Here is an 18,351-nt window from a genome sequence, read left to right as displayed (position 1 = left end):
AAGAAAAATACATTATTACAAATCTCCACCCCCCACCCCGTGACTTCCCTCAACCTCCTCTTCTGGTTCTTTAAATATTTGCTACTTCTGCTTACTTTGTTTTACCTTACTTTTAAAATCTTTTAACTAAATGCTCTTATATTCTTATCATCTTTATACCATATTTTTTCAAATTACATCCTACACTTGGTTATTTTCCGAATTATTGCTCCTTAACTTTTACACTTGTTAGTTGTGTTTACTCAAACCCTGCCAGTGAGTCCATTTCATTACAACATTTCTGTAGCTACAACATAAACGGTTCCCAATCTTTTTTGAAGTCTCTATTGTCTTTATCTCTTAGTCTTCCCTTGCGTATTCCATAGTTTTAGCTTGCCAGTCATCTTTCGTTGGTATCTTGTCATCTTTCCATTTTCGGCTAGTAAAATCCTAGCTGGACGCGGGTGGCGCTGTGGGTTAAACCACAGAGCCGACTTGCCGATCAGAAGGTCGGTGGTTCGAATCCCTGCGACGGGGTGAGCTGCCCCCCTGAACCAATAAAAATATATAGCAAACTGAGGTCCTGCCCCCCAAACAAAAGGCCTGCCCCCCAAACAAAAATCCTGGCTACGCCCATGGTGCCCAGGAAAACAAAATTGTCCTTGTCCGGTGCTGAAATGATGACAAAGTTGGCACCAGGTTAGCCTTTCAGGGACAGCATCCAAGGGGGGAGGGGTGCTACTGCTCTGAGGTTTGTTGGAAAAGACTGTCCTTGGCTATAGGGATCCTAAGCCATAGAATAATAGAATTGTAGTGTAAGGAAGAAACACCTTTGTTTTGAATTCCACTGTCATTCCAATCATAGTACAGTACCTGGTTTTAGATAATAGCTACTGTATTTTTGCGTCTATAAGACGCCCCCTATTTTGGGGGACTCAGATTTAAGAAAATGGGGGGAGATGGCCCAGAGTATGATGCCCCCTAATTTTTGACATTATTTTTTAGGGGGAAAACCTAGTCTTATACACGGGAAAATATGGTATATTTATCTCCTTAATAAATAAACCCAACCTTTCCAACGGAATAGTGCTCAAGGCAGCAAATACATATATTTATCATTTAAAAGTGGCACCCCAGTAAGACAACACAGCAGTTGGCAATGTGGAATCCAAGTTGAAGTACAGCCCATAAGCAATCGCTTTAGGCCCTGACTCTTTGGATTAAAAAACTAGCTCAGTATCATCCTCTTACTCAACCCCCCTTTCCTACCCCATGGAAAACTTTGTGTGGGAGCTCATCTTGAATCTGCACAGCCATGCTTGTGCAAAAGCTACACATGCACAGAAGACCCAAGAGAGCATTCCTGCAACACATAAGCATCACCGTGACACAAAGCACTGTGTTTTGGGAATCAGGATGCCAGTTTGTCATGCATGTGTAAGATTTGTAGAACTACTCCCAAATAATAAGAGTATGGCCTGATGGCACATGAAGGCATCACCTTGTAAGTCTGGATCCAGTCACTGGCTAGGAGACCTTGATGATCAATATGTATACAATCTTGGCTTCCATACTGGGAAAAGTTGGGATATAATGTAAGGAAATGAAACTTAAAATGGCACATTAGATACCAGGAAGGGTTTAAATTGGGTGTATTCTGAATATTGTCATGTCTGCTGTCAGGTAGACCATTCTGAATCGGTGAGGGCCACATTTTGCCCCCTCAGTTGAAGTTTCCCAACCCTGACTTATATAATACAAATCTGTAAACTACCACTAGATGTCCTAGCAGTGATTCAAAGTACTCCAGTGGAACAACGGGAAGAATTACTGTGTTCTGATACTTGCCACAACAACTGGAGTGCAGTCATTTTAGACAATTTCTAGGAGCTCACATTTGCTTTATATTCTTTGACCCTTGCATTTTTTTTTTTGAGTTGATATACTTTAAAAACTTTACAAAGGCTTATTTTTATTTTTAAGAAAACAGGTTGAGGTCATCATGAAGAAGTAGGTCAAGGAAATGTTTCATCCCAAGTGTCATGTATTACTGCCCTATCCTCCCATAGGTTCAAGGCATCTGTGTGTAATCCATGCTGCTGTTCTTAAAGCCAATTGTTCAATGATGCCCTGTAGTTCTAAGTTAAGATCTAGTAAATGTTCTGATCTATAGTTCTGTTACATTTCAGTCTTTCAGCAACTTTCAGCTATCCTAAAAGTTGTTTGTGAACATGCTGCTTCCCCAGATTTCTGAATTGCTATGGATCAATAATAATTGCTCAGCTCCTCACTTAACTGGAGATTAAGGCAACATGTTCCCATAATCATAAGGGACCCTGAGTGCCATCTAGTCCAACTCCCTGCAATGTAATCATCTGTAGCCCATTGTGGGGCTCAAACCCAAGACCCTCATTTTAAGAGTCTCATGCTCTACTAACTGAGAGCTGCGACACAGTAAAACAGCTGGGGAACCTGTGACCCTCCAGATGTCGCTAAACTACAACTCCCATCATCCCTGACCATTGGCCATGCTGGCTGAGATTCATGGGAGTTTTGTGTCTAACAGCACCATCAGAACCTACACTTGCAGTAGGTTTTCAGAAAATATATTCACAAGGGACCTGACTCACATAGACATCCAGCTATTCCCACTGATTCCCCAACACTATGAAGACATATTGGGGAGTAAGGCCAATTGAATTTAATTGGACTTTTAAACAGACATGGTTAGGATTGTGCCTCAGTATGCCAATAGTGTGTAAGAATAGCAGTAATTCATTGGAAGGCCAGATAATGACCAAACTTCCTGATACATGCCTCACTAAGCTAGAAAAGAAAAGAAAAATGCATTATCTGACACCTCCTTAGTTAAACCGTCTCTCTGCCGGAAACATTAACATGAAACAACCAGATTGTCACTCAAAGCCAATTGCTTTTCAAATGTATATGGAACAGAGAAACAGCCACTTACAAAAATTGCTGGTAAATTTCCCAAATAAAAATATTTTTTTTTTTTTAAATAATATTTATTAAAATTTTCAAAAATACAGAAAGTAAGAGTTAAAATACATTCAGAACCTTATTTTCATATATCCACTTTCTGGGACTCCCCCCTTCCCCCACCCCTACCATATTCCTTTTTCATGTTGTTGGCTCCACAAGCTCTCGGTTCAAATTAAAAACTTAATTTGTTTAGACCATTATTCGAATTTAAAATTTCTACATTCCTCATCCATACCCTTAATAAGAATCAAAAAATTTCTTTCCCAGGGCCCACCCCATTTTTATTCCACAATTTCCCTTTTTTTATTAATAATAAAGACACCCCACATAATAGAAATATCAGAAATAAAAGATAAAAGATATAATAGATAAAACAAAGCCAGTTCAAAAAAAAGAAGTTGACAAGCCTTTGGATTTTAGTTCTCCCCCCCTGTCCCCGGTTTAATTTCCCCCTGGCCACCAAACCATGTTATCCGCCTGGAATTCTTACAATCCAAAATTCACCTATTTCCCCCAATTCCTTGCTGACTTTTTTTTTTTTTTTTTCCCCTTCACAATTATTTTTAAAACACTTAACTTCAAATCTTTAATAAAGCTCCCCCCATTGTTCTTTCCAAATTGTAGTCCAGTTTCCTCTTGTTCCGCTGCCAAAACGTTCTAATTCAATTTCCCAAATAAAAATAAACTGTAATTACAACTTAAATTTTAGTGCATAATGTGACGCCACCATCTCTTAACGGAGATCATATGCATTATATCCTACAGTATACACCTACTTGTTCTGAAAACTCCCACCTTAATACACAAGTGATGTGAGCAGCAGAACATGTACAAAAGTCCCCAGAACAATAATGATCCAGCCACAAAGAGGTGATAAGTGAAAGTTGTGTAATTTATTTCAATGTATCAAGCACAAACAAGTTTTCCCCTAACGGGGAACATCACAAGGAATGTAGTTAAAAATCTGGAAACATTTACATTGAAAGTTAGCCCAGACTGGCACCACCACTAAATATTTTAAGGCTGTATATATATATTTATATATATAATATCTTTATATATATATATATAGCAGTACTTACCACTTGGAACTATTTCAGGCCAGAAAAAAAGGCTTAGTACTGGCTGCAAGTCTACATAAAATATTGCAAATCTTTTAAAAATGGTGTAAAAATAGGAAGACTATCAACAGATTTGGAGGATGCAGTGGCAAACCCTTACTATTCCTGACCTTTAACCTTTAAATGTACCTAAGAGCAAACAATATACGCAGGGTGCCTTCTCACAATCACAGGATCAGTCCTATACAGGAAAGGAGGTCTCTCTGTGATACTCAGAAACAGTTGTCCCTTGATGTAAAGCACAAGGAAGATGAGCCAACTGTTGCAAGTGATCACTTCAGAAAAGTGCAGGAGCAATTGCTTGCACCTGCTCACATAACTACCCTGTATTCATCAATGGACAAAATGTCTCCCGCGTCACAAAATAAGCCCAGTGAACCCCAGTACTGTAGTGAATTTGTGACATATGAAATTACCTATATACAGAAGTGCTTCTACACCCATCTTCTTCCACCCATCATGGAATAATGGTACATTTCAGAGGCATTCCTTTATACAATGCTTGTGTGTGTGTGTGTGTTTTAATCAATGTAAAAACATACATATATATATATATTAAATCAAATCATAAACAGGCATGTCTGACTCTCTGGGGCCTCATTGGTTGTGGCCTCATATTTCTTAGAAGGGCAGGATTTAAGAAATCGTGTATATTTACAATCTTGGTGGGATGGAGTGGGATGTGCTGTTTGTAGGGATTTGGCATGTGAGAGCACTGATTAGAAGACCCAAGGAGAAGCTGTGCTATCGATAACCCAAGTTGGTTCAATTTTCACATGGGTGCCTAACGTTCCCTTCCATATGGGAAATTTATCAAAAGGCATCTTGATGGATTGCAAAACGCCCTTCCCCCACCCACAGAAGAGCTATAAAACAAGACACTAGGAATCGTTTTATAAAACCAAGTAGATGTGTAGAAGTGTTAAAGGGGGCACCAAATACTGGTTGGTAAATCTTAGTTGTCTCAGAAAATGACAAAACATAGAAAACAAAATTGCACAATTAAAGCTACATTTGGCTTTAGCATTAAGGCCCATACAGGTAAAGAGGTCCTTGTAGATGTACATGTAAAAAGGCAATGACATAAATCTGAAGAACAAAACTCTGCAGGCTCCCTGGTTAACCTTGTTCTCGCTTCCTCTTGCCCCCGACTGCGTAGGTATTAAAGTGCTTGGTGCCTCAGTGGGCTCCTTGCAATTAAGTCTCCCCATTCCTGCAGCTGGTCACTTGTTATTGCTGCCAAATGCAGTGCTTTTTATTTGAACACATAATTAATGAAGAGCTGACATGTTAGAAAGATGCACAGAAGAAACCAACAGCGAGAGTCCAGGAAGAGGTTTTCCGATGAGGCCCTCCTGTAGAGCGACTTTTTGTTCAGAGCAGTGAGGTTTCTGAAAGAAAGAACAACAGCCACCGCCAATCCATCGTTACTCAAAACCAGACACTGCATTTGCGCTCACAGATCAGACAGTGCCAAAACTCAGGATCAAGTTAAAATTCAGTGCCCGACATGCCTGGTAAATATTCTGCCCCACATATTTCTTCTTGATAAAACTGTGAAGGGAAACGGAGGATTTGCCTCCTGCAGCCCAAAACCTTAGGCTTCAAAAAGCAAGAAAGTACTGCAGGCCTGAAATTTAGGGCTAGCATAAACATCTTGCCTAATTTAGAAAGAGAAATCATGCAAAGTTTTATTGTTGATTTAGATGTCAAATATTAATTGTCTATTTGAGGTATTAAAGCGCACTGGCATCTGTTTACTGTACTGACCAAAGGTTGTTGACTTAACCTTGTCAGCTTGACGTGTACTCAGACATATTCCATGGTTGTGTCTTTAACTCTCCTAACCTAGGTACAAACTGGGGAGTGGTTCTGACAAAACTCCCTTGACAAAATTATATGTAAAGAAAATACTGCAGCTGTTCTTTCCTACTGGCAGCCAACTGTTAGGAAATGCTGCACCTGCAGGTCTCCTAACGCTTGCACCAGAAAACTGATCACAATGAAATACAACAAGGTTTATTTACTCATTTCCTTTTTGTGACTACGCTGGACCAGGGAGAGCTTTGCAAGAACTGAACTGCTAAATCATGCTTGAGCTTCACGCAGGAGTGGAAACCCTTTGGAAATTAAGAGAAGAAGAAATGCCTTCTTGTCAGTGGGCAGCTGCAATTTAAGCCAAGATTTGAATTTGCAAAGTTCTTTTATGCAACATCGTTGGCACTGTTCCCTTTTATCTTTTTAAAAGCAGAAGAGACTTAAGATTAGTTTTCAGCTTACCCTCCCCGCCCCAACCTCAGAAGAAAAAGATCAGTCCTGAGCATCTGCCTCACCAAAAGATAGAAATAAGACACTTTTAAAAATGTGGATATATGCAATGTCTTCAGGTTTGTGATAGAAAACAGCAGGATTTGAAGGAAGCCAATCCTTGTCCAGTTTATTGGCTTTACCTTCCACATGGGTCAAAGGTCATTATTGTCATGTTTGTGTTCATGCTTGGTAGTATTCACATTTGACCCAGGCACCTGGCCCAAGGTAACCTTCCTCCTCTCTATCCCAAATTCTGTTAATAACAAGACCTTAACACTGTGGTGGTTATTTGAAGATCAATGGATTTTTTTAAAAAAGAAAAGAAATTCCATACCTGTGTATCTCCTGTTGGGCTCTCTGGAGGGATAAGACAGCAGTGTGAATTTCTTTCAAAGGGTCGGTTTCTTTCCCACACTGAGCACCCGGACTTTCGAAGCCTGTGGTGAAAAGATGACAGCTGGATTTCACATGTGTTTGGAAAATGGGGGCATCTCCTCCCCCCCCCCCATGTTCTGAAGTTTTCTTTCCTCCTCCCAGGGAGAATCACCCCTAACATACATGGGGGAAAGGTAATTTGGAAGCTGTAGTTCATCAGTTTGACTTGCTTCTGGATTCATTAAGCTAATATGCTAATACTGCAGATTTTACAGATCTGTGAAAAAAAAATTCCTCTTACACTTTCAGGGTAGAATCCAGTGACTCAGGCAACAGGATTTTCCTTCACTCTACTCCCACACTGCACCCCTTAAATCTGCTTTAGAGGGTTAGCAAGTGAAAGAGAAGTTCTGTTGCACAAATGAAAGTCATTCCACTCATGAAATGGCTTTGTTGGACCCAGCCATGTGCCTTTCCCATGAAGGCAATGCATGTATCTGCAAAAACCTAGCAAAACTATTACGTGAATCAGCTCTAAAAAAGAGATTCAGGAAGAAGGCACATTTTGAATATTGCTGGGTAGAAATTGGTTTTTACATGTGCAATTGTTTTTAATTGCTTATCTATATAGAATTGTTTTTACACACACAAATAATTATTTATTTGGTGTAAAATCACTTTAACATATTTAATGGAAGGAAATTCATAAATGGGATAAAATAAAATGGAATTCCTGTGCGAATGAAGAGAACTAAAATGAACCCAAACTTTGGCAACACAAAGTGCAAGCAGAAAGTAAGGGATGCTAAAAAAGATTTTTAGGACCACATTGCTAAAAGCATGAAGACCAACAACAAGAAGCTCTTTAAATATATTAGTAGCAGGAAACCATCTAGGGAATCAGTGGATCCTTGGATGAGAAGGGAGTCGAAGACATGATAAAGGAGGATAAGGAGATTGTGGAGAATGTGAATCAATTCTTTCTATCTGTCTTCAGTGTGGAAGACATATGGCAGATCACAGTGCCTGAACTAACTTTTGCAAGAAGGGAGTTTGAGGAAGATAGTGGTGATGAGACATGAAGTTCTAGGCCTGGTAGACAAACTAAAAACTGGTAAATTGTCGGGTCCAGATGGCACCCTCCTGAGAGTTCTCAAATAATTCAAATGTTAAATTGCTGATCTTCTAATAAAAATATGTAACTTGTCCCTAAGATTAGTCTCTATATCTGAGCATTTTCCATCACTGTGCAAAAGGATTACGTTATCAAGGGATGACAATAGGACTTAACACTGAATATGGATGGAGTGAGTGAGCGCACAGTATCAGAACCCTGCAAGATACTTACTGTCATCATCTGAAAGTTCCTGTACAGACTCTGGTGTTGAACAGCTACTTTCAGTGTTCTGACTGTTGTTGGACGGTTGATCGCTGGCTTTACGCCGTCTACAATCATTTGCAGACCTCTGAAGAGTACAGACAAAAAATCCCATTATTCTTATTCCTGTTCTGACTACCATTATTTATGAGATATACCAATTTATCTGCCTAGCAAAAATAGACTTCTGAAGTGAAAGGATGCAATTTATAGAATCCATCATCTCAAGGGTTTAATCTTAGGCTGAAATCCTCAGCCCTCTTATCCCTAAGTAATCATACTGGTTTCTGTGGAATAAAAGGAGGATGATCTGAAATAAATTTTCTCAGGTTCAAGGCTCCTAAAGCTCCCCTCCCCATAACACTACAGTTCAGGGGGTGAGGGTTTTAAAACCCAAACTAGTGCATTGCAAATGGTAGCTGCAACAAAATGTTACAATATAACCTCATCTTCTAATAAGGGTACTCCTCTTCAAAGCGCCAGGCAGCCAGTTGTGCCTCCCCCATAATACTCCATTCCAACCTTCCCCTCTTTTCCAACAGACAATAAACATTTCATGGCTACTGAGCATGTTCACTCCACCATGAGTTCTTAATTATTTTTAGCCACTTAAATTTTTGTGTGTGTGTTTCTTGGTGTATTGGGTGTCGATACTGCTGTCTTGTTTCTACATTTGTTGTTTCTTTTTGTTGGCACTCGCCACCTGCATTTGCTATTAAAAGGAACTGGGGATAAAAGTGAAAGGGCATTGCTTCCCTCATTGTTCCTTCCCCCTCTCCACAAGCCCTTGCAACTTATAATCATAAGCTTCAATGTACAACCTAGGATATTCATATGGGTCAGAGCAGAAAGCACAGTCCTCATCTTTTTCTGCCTCACAAAGTAGAGGTCTGTGTCTATCATTTCCAGTTTCACCCCATCACACAGATAAAGAACTGACGGCTATAATTTGCCTAAGGCCAGTCAAGTAGTTTATTTGGAATTTGAATCCAGGTCTCTAAAGCCCAGTCCCCTATTCAGTGACCTGCTGGATGGCTAAGGCATCTCACATCCCATTTATACATTTAGTTTAATGCCCACCAACTCTCATGATAATTCTAAACACACTAGTGAAATTGCAAAACGTTTCTTTTTTAATTTGTGCCAAAAATTCCACCAGGACAAGCCACACAAAATGTCTGCTGATCAAAATCCAGCAAATCAGATAGTGGCTGTAGTTTTTTAAGCAAATCACTGGACCCATGTATTCCTAAGTGGGATCACGTTGTGCCAAATCTGGCTCAGGGTGTGCTCAGGGTAAAGTGATAGTGGGATAGCAAGATGTTATTCAGTTCACCAGGGTTCTGCAGATACAGTGCAGAAGGAGAGTACATCTGCCCAAGCATCACTGAAAAATGTGGACTTTCTTGGGGAGATGGCCAGTTACCTTGTGCCGTGCAACTTGGTTGCTGTTGCACATGTTTTTGTGAGTTGACATTCGATTGGATAAGTGCCTCTGCATGGTTTGAAGTATGCCATCCTTCTCATACTGGGCAATGTCATTCAAAGGGTCCCAGGGCCGCAAACTTTGAAAATGAAGAAGAAATTTATAAGAAAGAAAAGCCACTGTTTACTAGTAGCAATATACACCAAATGTACAAGAACACTTTCAACATTGTGTAGAGAGAAATGCACATTCAATTTCCTCCTATTTTGCCCCACCAAAATGCTTCAGCTGTAACACAGAAGGACTGTGTGGCCAAAAACAGCAACAAAAGTAGTCATTGTAAACCTGGTGGGGCGGGGGAGCCTGTGACCCTCCAACATTGTACAGTCTTTATTTTTACCTTCCCAACAACCCTGGAAGGCAGGCCACATGACCATATTTTCCATACGGGGAACTGAGGCTAAAAGACAATTGCTTTAGTGACTGCATGGAAAAAAATAGAAATTGGTGCTCAGTTTCTCAGAGTTGCTGGAACATGCTGGAGCTTCTCTGAGGCCTGGGGCATGAGTCATGTTAGAATAAAGTTATAAACTTAAACAGAAAAAACAGCCAGTCCTTAGCGGATGCCCTCAGCCAGCTAAGCCCTCCAAGGCCTGGGGCAAATGAACCCAACTGCCTGCCCCCCTCTGCATAGCCCTGGGTGCAAATATAAGATTTATCATACCACAGAATCATAGAATTCTAGAGTTTGAAGAGTCCTATAGTCCAATCCCTTGCAATGTAGGAATTGCAGCTAAAGCATCCCTGGCAATGGCCACCCAACCTCTGCTTAACCTCCAATGAAGGAGAGTTCACCAGCTTCCAAGGGAGTCCGTTCCACTGTCAAACAGCTCTTACCATCAGTAAATTCTTCCTAACATTTAGCCAGAATATCCTTCCTTGTAAATTGAATCCACTGGTTTGGGTCCTACCCTCTAGAGCAGCAGAAAATAAGCTTGCTCCACCAGTTTTAAGAGTGTGGTATAGATGTGCAAGTCCACTTGTTACAATGTGTGTACCTGGACACAGACACCTTTTAGCAACCACACTCCACTCAAGAGCACTCACTCTTCATATTTGTAGTGCCATTCGTTCGTGGCAGGATCGTGCCAGAAGAGCAGAGGCTTCCACTCTGTCCCATTGTCCTTCCGCTCCCGCGCTGCATTCCGCTGCTCCTCTTCCAACACAAACTTTTCTTGTGTTGCCTTGTTCTGGTCTCCTTTGCTGATTGCACTGGTTACGTGCTGCCAGAGCCTGAGAAACAAACAAGGAATCAAGTATAAATGTCTGTGGTAAGGCCAGGGCAGTCATGGAGTTCAGGGGCTCCAGGCATGTTTTTAATACTGCAGAGGTGGGTGCTCATAGCAGTCCATTGTTAAATTTAAATAAGATCCCAGCTGTGCTGTGGGGGGAGGGGATACACTGTGTGTGTGTGTGTGAGAGAGAGAGAGAGAGAGACCGCGCATGTTGCCTATATTTCTCTCTCGGAACAATCTGCCTTTATTACCTCTCAGATTCAAACTCTGTTTGCTCTTCAAATAGCACAATGTGACGCTTCAGTCTCTGCTTTCGGACCTCACTGGTTGGATTCCAGAAAATATCTGTGCTGCCATTTTTCAGGTCATTTATATAAACCTCTCCATCCTGAAAAAAGAAGAAGAATTTAGTGCTGGCATAAAGTAGTCAGCAGAGGTGTTCAACACAGGCTTAGCAAGATCTAAGTGAAAGGAAAGGAAGCCATCAATACTCTTCTGATACACCATTCTTTCCCTCATCCTTTCCTTCCCCTCACTTTGCTATCTTCTCCATGCAGGAATGCTAGATTGTAACCTCTTTGGGGCAATAATCTAGCTTTTGTGCTTGTTCTGCAAAGACTCATACACCTCAGGAATCATGCAATCAGTTTGTTTTGTTTACAGGTAATTCACATCTTACATAAGGCATAGTGTCTGGGGTTTACACAAAAACACTTAAAGCCAGGACCTTTGGAACCAGGTCCCCTGCAAGGCAGAAGGCTGCTTGTCTGGCTTTGGGAAGGAGGTGGGAGGGCTCCAGCAGGGTCCTAGAGTCCTCCCTCCTCCGTCCCAAAGCCTAGTAAGCATTTGCCAGAGCCCTTGCCCGAAATTGCAGCTTTGCACAGGTGGGGAAATAAATAAATGGAAAGTGGGTTTCTTCTGCTCTCCATTTATTTATTTATTCACATCCTCTGCATGCAAAGCTGTGATCACGTAAGTGGAATAAGCGTGAGATGTGAGTTACCTCTACTAATGGCATTTCTATTATTTATATAGCAAATGTTACAATTAATAAAATCATAGCAGGCTTCCCTATAAGGCTAGGACTGGGGACACCCACATTTCTTCTCACCCTGGGACTTGTCTAGATTCTCAGTGGCCTGTGAGCTGCTTCTTCTTTTTCTTCCTCTGCTTGTGCCTTGAGTTGTTTAAAACTGAGCCCTCACCTCTTCAGTACCTGACCTCCCCCCCTGTCCTTGTCATGGGAGAAAACCTCAGCAGAACCAGCCGCAAACCACCCAGCAGGAAACACACCAGTGCAGAAAGGGCAGGCTGCAGTTGTTAGCAAGACATTCCTGCTGCCCTGTCTGTTAATGATCCAAACGCCACCAGCATTTCATCTCTGTCCTCTTGTTAGTTTATTCTGAAAATTAACCACTAATTCAACTCCACTGCTTTGAGTCTGAATAGGTGATGGGCTTTGGTTTCTGCAACTGCCCCCAGAGGATGAACCAGAAGGATAATTTACACGGCTTGGTACAGGGAATTTATTTATGACATGTGTAGCAAGATATACAATATGACATGTTCCGAAGCTAATGATTCCTGATGCTAGTCTGCTATCAAAGCCAGGTCCTGGATGTGAATGTTTTCATAGTTATACCGCAAGTCATGGAGATTTGCTTCAAATGTTATTCTCCAACACCATCATCATCCGTAGTTAAATATCACCACAGCAATTAAAAAGATAAAGGAATGAGTACTCATGGTAAGGGTGTCTGAGTAAACTGGTGTGTCTTCAGTTGTCAGTGGAAGTCATGGTTGGTGCCCATCTGATCCCAATGGGGAGAACATTAATCAGTATTATTACTGGCATCACAAAAGAGACGGCTCTCCTACACATACACAGACTTCTGTAGGTCACAGAACTGTCAGCAAGGCTTCATGTGCAGGCCGCAGCAATCTGGGTAGCTAACAGAGTGCCCTCTGGAGGCTGTTTGGACTACAGCTCCCATAATCTCTAACCTCTGTCCTTGCTGTCATCTAGAAAGCAACACATTGCCTCCCCCTAATTAAGAGGAAATGTGGGTAGCTGTCTTCTGAATCCACCCTACCAGCCAAGTGTCCAGCGTTGCTCCTGATGCCTTCCAGTTTGGTAGAAAGTTTTATTTACTAGCCTCGCCGGCTTTGACTCATGCTCTGTTTGCTAGATTGAAATCAAGGTAAGCTATCAGAATTGGAGCCTTTCGAGGCAACCTGTACAGCAAGATTTATGTCTGAGCAAATAAAACTGTCTGTTGCATCTGTTTCACCCGAGAGCTGCTTGCTTCAAAATCAAGCTCTGTTTCAAAGTAGTTTGGAAATGCAACCCTATTCCCAGCTGGCCCTCGTCCTCTCCTGCACTCCACACAGACATTTTTTAAAACTGTCAGCAAAGAAGATTACGATTTCTTACCCAGTGTCCATCGAGACTCGCCAGCACTTCTTCTCCTGATTTAATCTTCCCCGAGATTTGATTAATGCTTGTGCTGCCACCAAAGAATGGCTTTGGGAAGAGAGAGGAAGAAAAATACAATTCAGCCCACGGGGGTGGGGGGGGTGGGGAAGCTGGAGGCCAGCCAAGAACACAGAGATCTGCCAGGATGCAAGGCTCAAGCTGAACTTGTCTGGATTTCTGGAACTGCCCGTGAAAGAGCAGTTCATAAAATTATTGTTATGTGCCCAGATGTGGGTCAAATGGGCACGTATGTCACCTGGCTGCATGGTGGAAGTGCTCAACTGGCCTCATGGCCAAGCCATCAGATAACATTATTTAGTGCACAGTCAGAAAAGTTCAGTTTACATACTATGCTTACGTGCACCAATGTGGGGCAACTGCTACTTAGAGATGGGCACTTGATGACAATGTCAGCAACTATTGAACTATTGAGCCTTAAAGAAACTTGGAGCACTATTAGGATGCTGTTGCCCCTTAGGACTGTCTCAGATTTTATTCACAGCTTCCCCATCTCCCCTTTACATACGTTCTACATGATCTTTTATTTCTTTAGCCAATTGTTTTTAAAACAATTTTTGAAAATCGGCTTCCCACTCTCCTTATAAGATATGTCCAAGATGAACCTCTGTTGCTGCTTATGTTCTTGATTAGTTAACATTCCCCAGTATTTACCAATACTATAATCCATTGGCTGCCCCTTTAGATCCCTGCACACAGCAAAAAAATCAAGTGAACCTTAATATATATTTATGTCCAATAACAGCAAGTGTAGTTATTACTCCATCCTCACTTTAACATTAACTTAATTATTAATAAGTGCATGATCATTGTACAGAATCTGGGATGACTTGCAAGCCTAGCCCTGTCACTTGAAATTGCAGAATGAGGAAGGAAACCTGCAAAACGGGGAGGGAAATGTGGAACTGGCAGGATGGAGTCAAGTTCAAAATGCAAGACAAAGATGGTCACCTTTAATTTGAATTCCAGTTCTGCCCGATGATTGCTTTTCTCACAGTCAATGGTAACTTTCCCCCCAAGCTCCATTGTCATGGTACCATATAGAATCCCTAGAAACAGAGAAGAAACAAAACTGTTAACAGGATATCAGGGGCACAGAGACCATATAAGTTGCTGAAACCTGTCGTTCACATTGACTGAGGTCTGTATAAAATAATCCTCTTTTTTTTCTTACAAAAAAATGGTTATATAACATTAACCTGAAACAGCCCCACCCGGTTGTGTTAATCAGCACACTCCACAAAAAACAGAAAAAGGGTAAAATCTGAGATGCAGAGAACAACATGGAATACCACCCGTGACAATCACAGCTGACTACTGGATAGGTGGGTGGATACAGGTCAGCTGAAACTGCCCTGCCCAACCCTGGCTCTGACCAGGGCTCTCCTTGCACCCAAAGCAGGGTCTCATTTTAGTCCCTGTTGCCTCCATACCATTAGACAAAATTTATGGGAGGAGCAGCACAGCATGGCTCTTATTTGAGTTGGACGAAGAGGCAAGGAATCTCCATGATAATTATTTTTTTTCAGATTTCTTTTGCATCTCAAGCAAGTGGATGTAAGAGCTTGGATCCTGAGCCCCTGCGACATATTCATTTAATACGATTCTTGAGTGGAAGTCAAGGACTTTAAGGTGGAATCCACCAACACTAATAAGAAGAGCCCTCCTGGATCAGGCTGAAAGCTGTTCTGGTTCAGAAGCCCGTTCTCACAGGGGCCAACTAGATGCCTATGGGAAACCCACAAGCAGGATCTGAGCACCACAGCACTCTCCCCACCTGCTGCTTCCAGAAACTGGTATTCACAAGCAGACTGCCTCTAGCAGTGGAGGTAGAACACAGCTCTCACGGCTAGTAGCTTTTGATAGCGTCCTCCATGAATTTGCCTAGTTATGCTTTTTAATTAATCAAAGTTGCCTGATTCATCCAGAGTCAGCCTGAGAGTAGCAGGAGACCAAATGCAGAGTCCAGGGAGTTATTTCCAAAGCTGTGCTGATGCTTGTGGCTACACAACTGGGCAGCAGCAACAACACCACCTGACTCAGCAGGAGCAAGGAGGGCGCAAGTAAGCCCCCCCCCAAAAAAAACATCTGCGTAAACAAGCATTGGATTGGGCTCTGCAGCTTAAGTTAAACTTTGCAAGAGCTGGCTTCATCTGAAATGAATTGAAGATTAGCATTTGCAAGCAGAGCAAGTCTGAAGTTCACACAATGCCTGAGAAAAATAGCTCTGCTGGTTTTCCTTCGGTGTAAAAATGCATTAGAATGGGCTGTGCAGCTTAAGATAAACGGTGCTTATCTTCATCTGATCACTGTAACCATATCTTTGCGTAGCAGATTTATGACCTGCCATTAAAATCCCTCATCTGTATTCACTTTCATCACCTATGAGATGCAGCAGGTGATTACAGCTAGCTCAGTCTCTGTCTCCAGTTGGTGGGCTCCTCTGAGGTGCTGAGGACTTCTTCTTCCTCTCTCCCTGTGTCCCCACCACTCCAACATGCTCCAGAGTGTCCTCCCCTCAAACCCTCTGGAGCAGATTCTGATGGTGCACAGAGGGCTGCAGGAGAAAGGGGAGGGAAGTTCCACAGTGCAAAAAGAAGTCCATTGTGCAAGTGGTATGGCAGCCTTCGATACACCCTGTTCGTCTTTCTTAAAAAAAGTTGATCCATGATCTTGCAGTGCCCGACCTGATGTTAAGGAGTTACGGTTATAAATCCCTATGTTTGGTGATATATGTCTCTTTTTTAAAAGGAGAGAAAAATAACCCCGCCTGGAAAGGGAAGGAGGCCCACAATTCCCCCTACTCCAGAGCCCCAACAATATCCCACCTTTACAGTGTGCGTATGGCATAGTAATGATGTACTCCTCCCCGCTGCTTAGAAAGGTAAGTTTTGCTTGTCCATCCAGCAATGCCGAAAGTGAATTACCTGCAGATAAAAGAGTGCAGATGTATATGTCATGACTGCTCCTCTTACAAATACACAGCAGGACAAAGAGAAGCCAATATGATTCATTGGACCATCTCTTAATAACTTCCTTGATAGAAAGTATTTACAGAAAACAGAAATGCTTGCGCTGGCAAAACCTTCACCTTGAATACCACCTTCTGGTTCACATAATTAAAACCCCCAGACCCAGACTATCTGCAGTTAGGAAAGTGATGGGGAAATGTTTTGAAAAGAGTGGGATGGCCAGATGCTTAATGGAAAGACGTGTAAAAAGCCCACAAGCAAATCAGGATGAATGCTCATTGTTTATAACCATCCTGTAAACAAATTAGAATTAATGCTCAATATAGACAAGACATACTTCAACATCTGTGTAAACTTTGTGCAAGCAAAGCAGGAGAAATGCTGAATAAACCGGTTGTCTAGAGGAGCTCAAAGTTGGTATGAGAAAAGTGACTGTGGGGTAAACTCTTTCTTACTATAAATAGCTGTTTGACTCTGATGACTTACCATAAAACTTAGATTTGGCTAGAATGCTGCCATTTATACAGAAACCATCCTTCCTGTTACTGACATGAAAGGCTGATACAGGAGGATGATGAGAAACCTGTAATGGAAAAGAAGACAAAATTACATCTGTATTGTAATTACAATACACACAATATGTACATATTGGGTTCAGTTTAGATGGTGCTACATAGACCAAAATGTTCAGTTTTAATTTGGTGCATGTAATTGCTCAGATTTACCTGTTCGGCTATGTAAAATGTGTGACTGTTTGTCTGTGGATGAAACCAACAGCAACGAAAGGTCTCTCCCAAAATGGGATTGTATGGCTTTTTTATTCCCTGGAAGAGAGGCATTAAACAGAATACATTATTACAGAACACTGTCCCAATCTGTGGCTTAGAATTTAATGTTCATATACATATACATATTTGTTTTCAAACATAAACAATACAACAACAATAGTTTTTATATTAGTTGAAATGAACTCCCTCTAAGATCAGTGGGATATGACTTCGTCATGACAAACTTTTCATGCTGATATCAGTGAGACCCAAGTTCAACTAACTTCGCCTGGATCCAATCCGGTGTAATAGGTTTCTGAGTGAACAGTTGATGCAGATGGAGATATGAATCCACATCACAACATTTACTCAAGCTCCACTTGAACTGGCTGGTTTTTCTTGCAAATCTCCACCTAGGGCTAGCGCACATTTGGGCTTTTTTCACTGCACTGTGCCAAAGAGGAAGAATTATAGGCAGGAGGATAGAAAGCTTTCGAGGCTGCATGCCAAACAATTGCCATTTCTGCCCAAATAATCAACAGAGTAATTCCTGCATTGCATGGAGTTAGACTAGATGACTCTTTGAGTCCCTTCCAACTTCACAATTCTATGAAATAGTTGAGTACCCACTCCCTGTGTCGATATTGGGAAATGTTTGCAATAATTAAGTCTTGTGCTATCAACTCCCTGCATTTCCAGGGAAATTTCCTTCCCTTGGGGAAACACCTCATGCTGCTAAAGTACCTTGCTTTGCTCAATTAAGATAACATGACACTTGGCAGGCAAGTCCTCTATCTTCTTTTGTTTCCTCTGCAATTACACTGGGGGCGGCTCAAATATATTTCATTACTGGTTAATTATACCAGTGATGATACCATCGCTGGACAATGACCAAGTCTGAGAACTATGTGCCAATTTTTGAGACTTCAGTGAAGTCAAATTAAGCTCAGCTCTTAATCAGTTTTGAAATTATCTTAATTCCTATTTTGTCTTTTGTTTTGGATTTTTTTAAAAAAGGAAAAAGGAAAAAAGAAAAGAAAAAGAGAAAGTCATAATTTCTAAAGCCCATCTAATTACAAAACCAACCACAATCATGGAACTATCAGCTGGGCTACCAAACTGTTTAGAGATGGAAACATTCAGCTGGCGACAAGAAAAGCAGGGCTATTTCCCAAAAGAAAAACACTAGAAACAAAATGAAGTGTCTTAGCATGAGAACTGAGGAGCAATA

General features: G+C 41.4%; 1 protein-coding gene across 2 annotated transcripts in view; it reads right to left on the bottom strand.

The window, feature by feature from the left end:
• Nucleotides 1-3,856: 3,856 nt before the first annotated feature.
• The window catches only part of OSBPL5 (oxysterol binding protein like 5), a 126,887-nt gene continuing 112,392 nt past the window's right edge, over nt 3,857-18,351 (bottom strand). For both annotated transcript variants that reach the window (XM_081001118.1, XM_081001119.1), the window contains exons 12-22: nt 17,079-17,177; nt 16,840-16,936; nt 16,210-16,308; nt 14,333-14,430; nt 13,322-13,411; nt 11,139-11,275; nt 10,700-10,885; nt 9,593-9,731; nt 8,137-8,254; nt 6,748-6,850; nt 3,857-5,494 (exon numbers count right to left, since the gene is read on the bottom strand). In XM_081001118.1, the coding sequence (XP_080857244.1) occupies nt 5,359-5,494; nt 6,748-6,850; nt 8,137-8,254; nt 9,593-9,731; nt 10,700-10,885; nt 11,139-11,275; nt 13,322-13,411; nt 14,333-14,430; nt 16,210-16,308; nt 16,840-16,936; nt 17,079-17,177 (1,302 nt within the window). In that variant the 3' untranslated portion in view covers nt 3,857-5,358. The remainder of the gene's footprint in view (nt 5,495-6,747; nt 6,851-8,136; nt 8,255-9,592; nt 9,732-10,699; nt 10,886-11,138; nt 11,276-13,321; nt 13,412-14,332; nt 14,431-16,209; nt 16,309-16,839; nt 16,937-17,078; nt 17,178-18,351) is intronic.

This window comes from Podarcis pityusensis (genome assembly GCF_964106645.2).
Source record: "Podarcis pityusensis genome assembly, chromosome: 1".
Lineage (NCBI taxonomy): Eukaryota > Metazoa > Chordata > Lepidosauria > Squamata > Lacertidae > Podarcis > Podarcis pityusensis.
The sequence above is the reverse complement of the archived record's forward strand: the minus strand, read 5'-3'. Positions and strand labels throughout refer to the sequence as shown.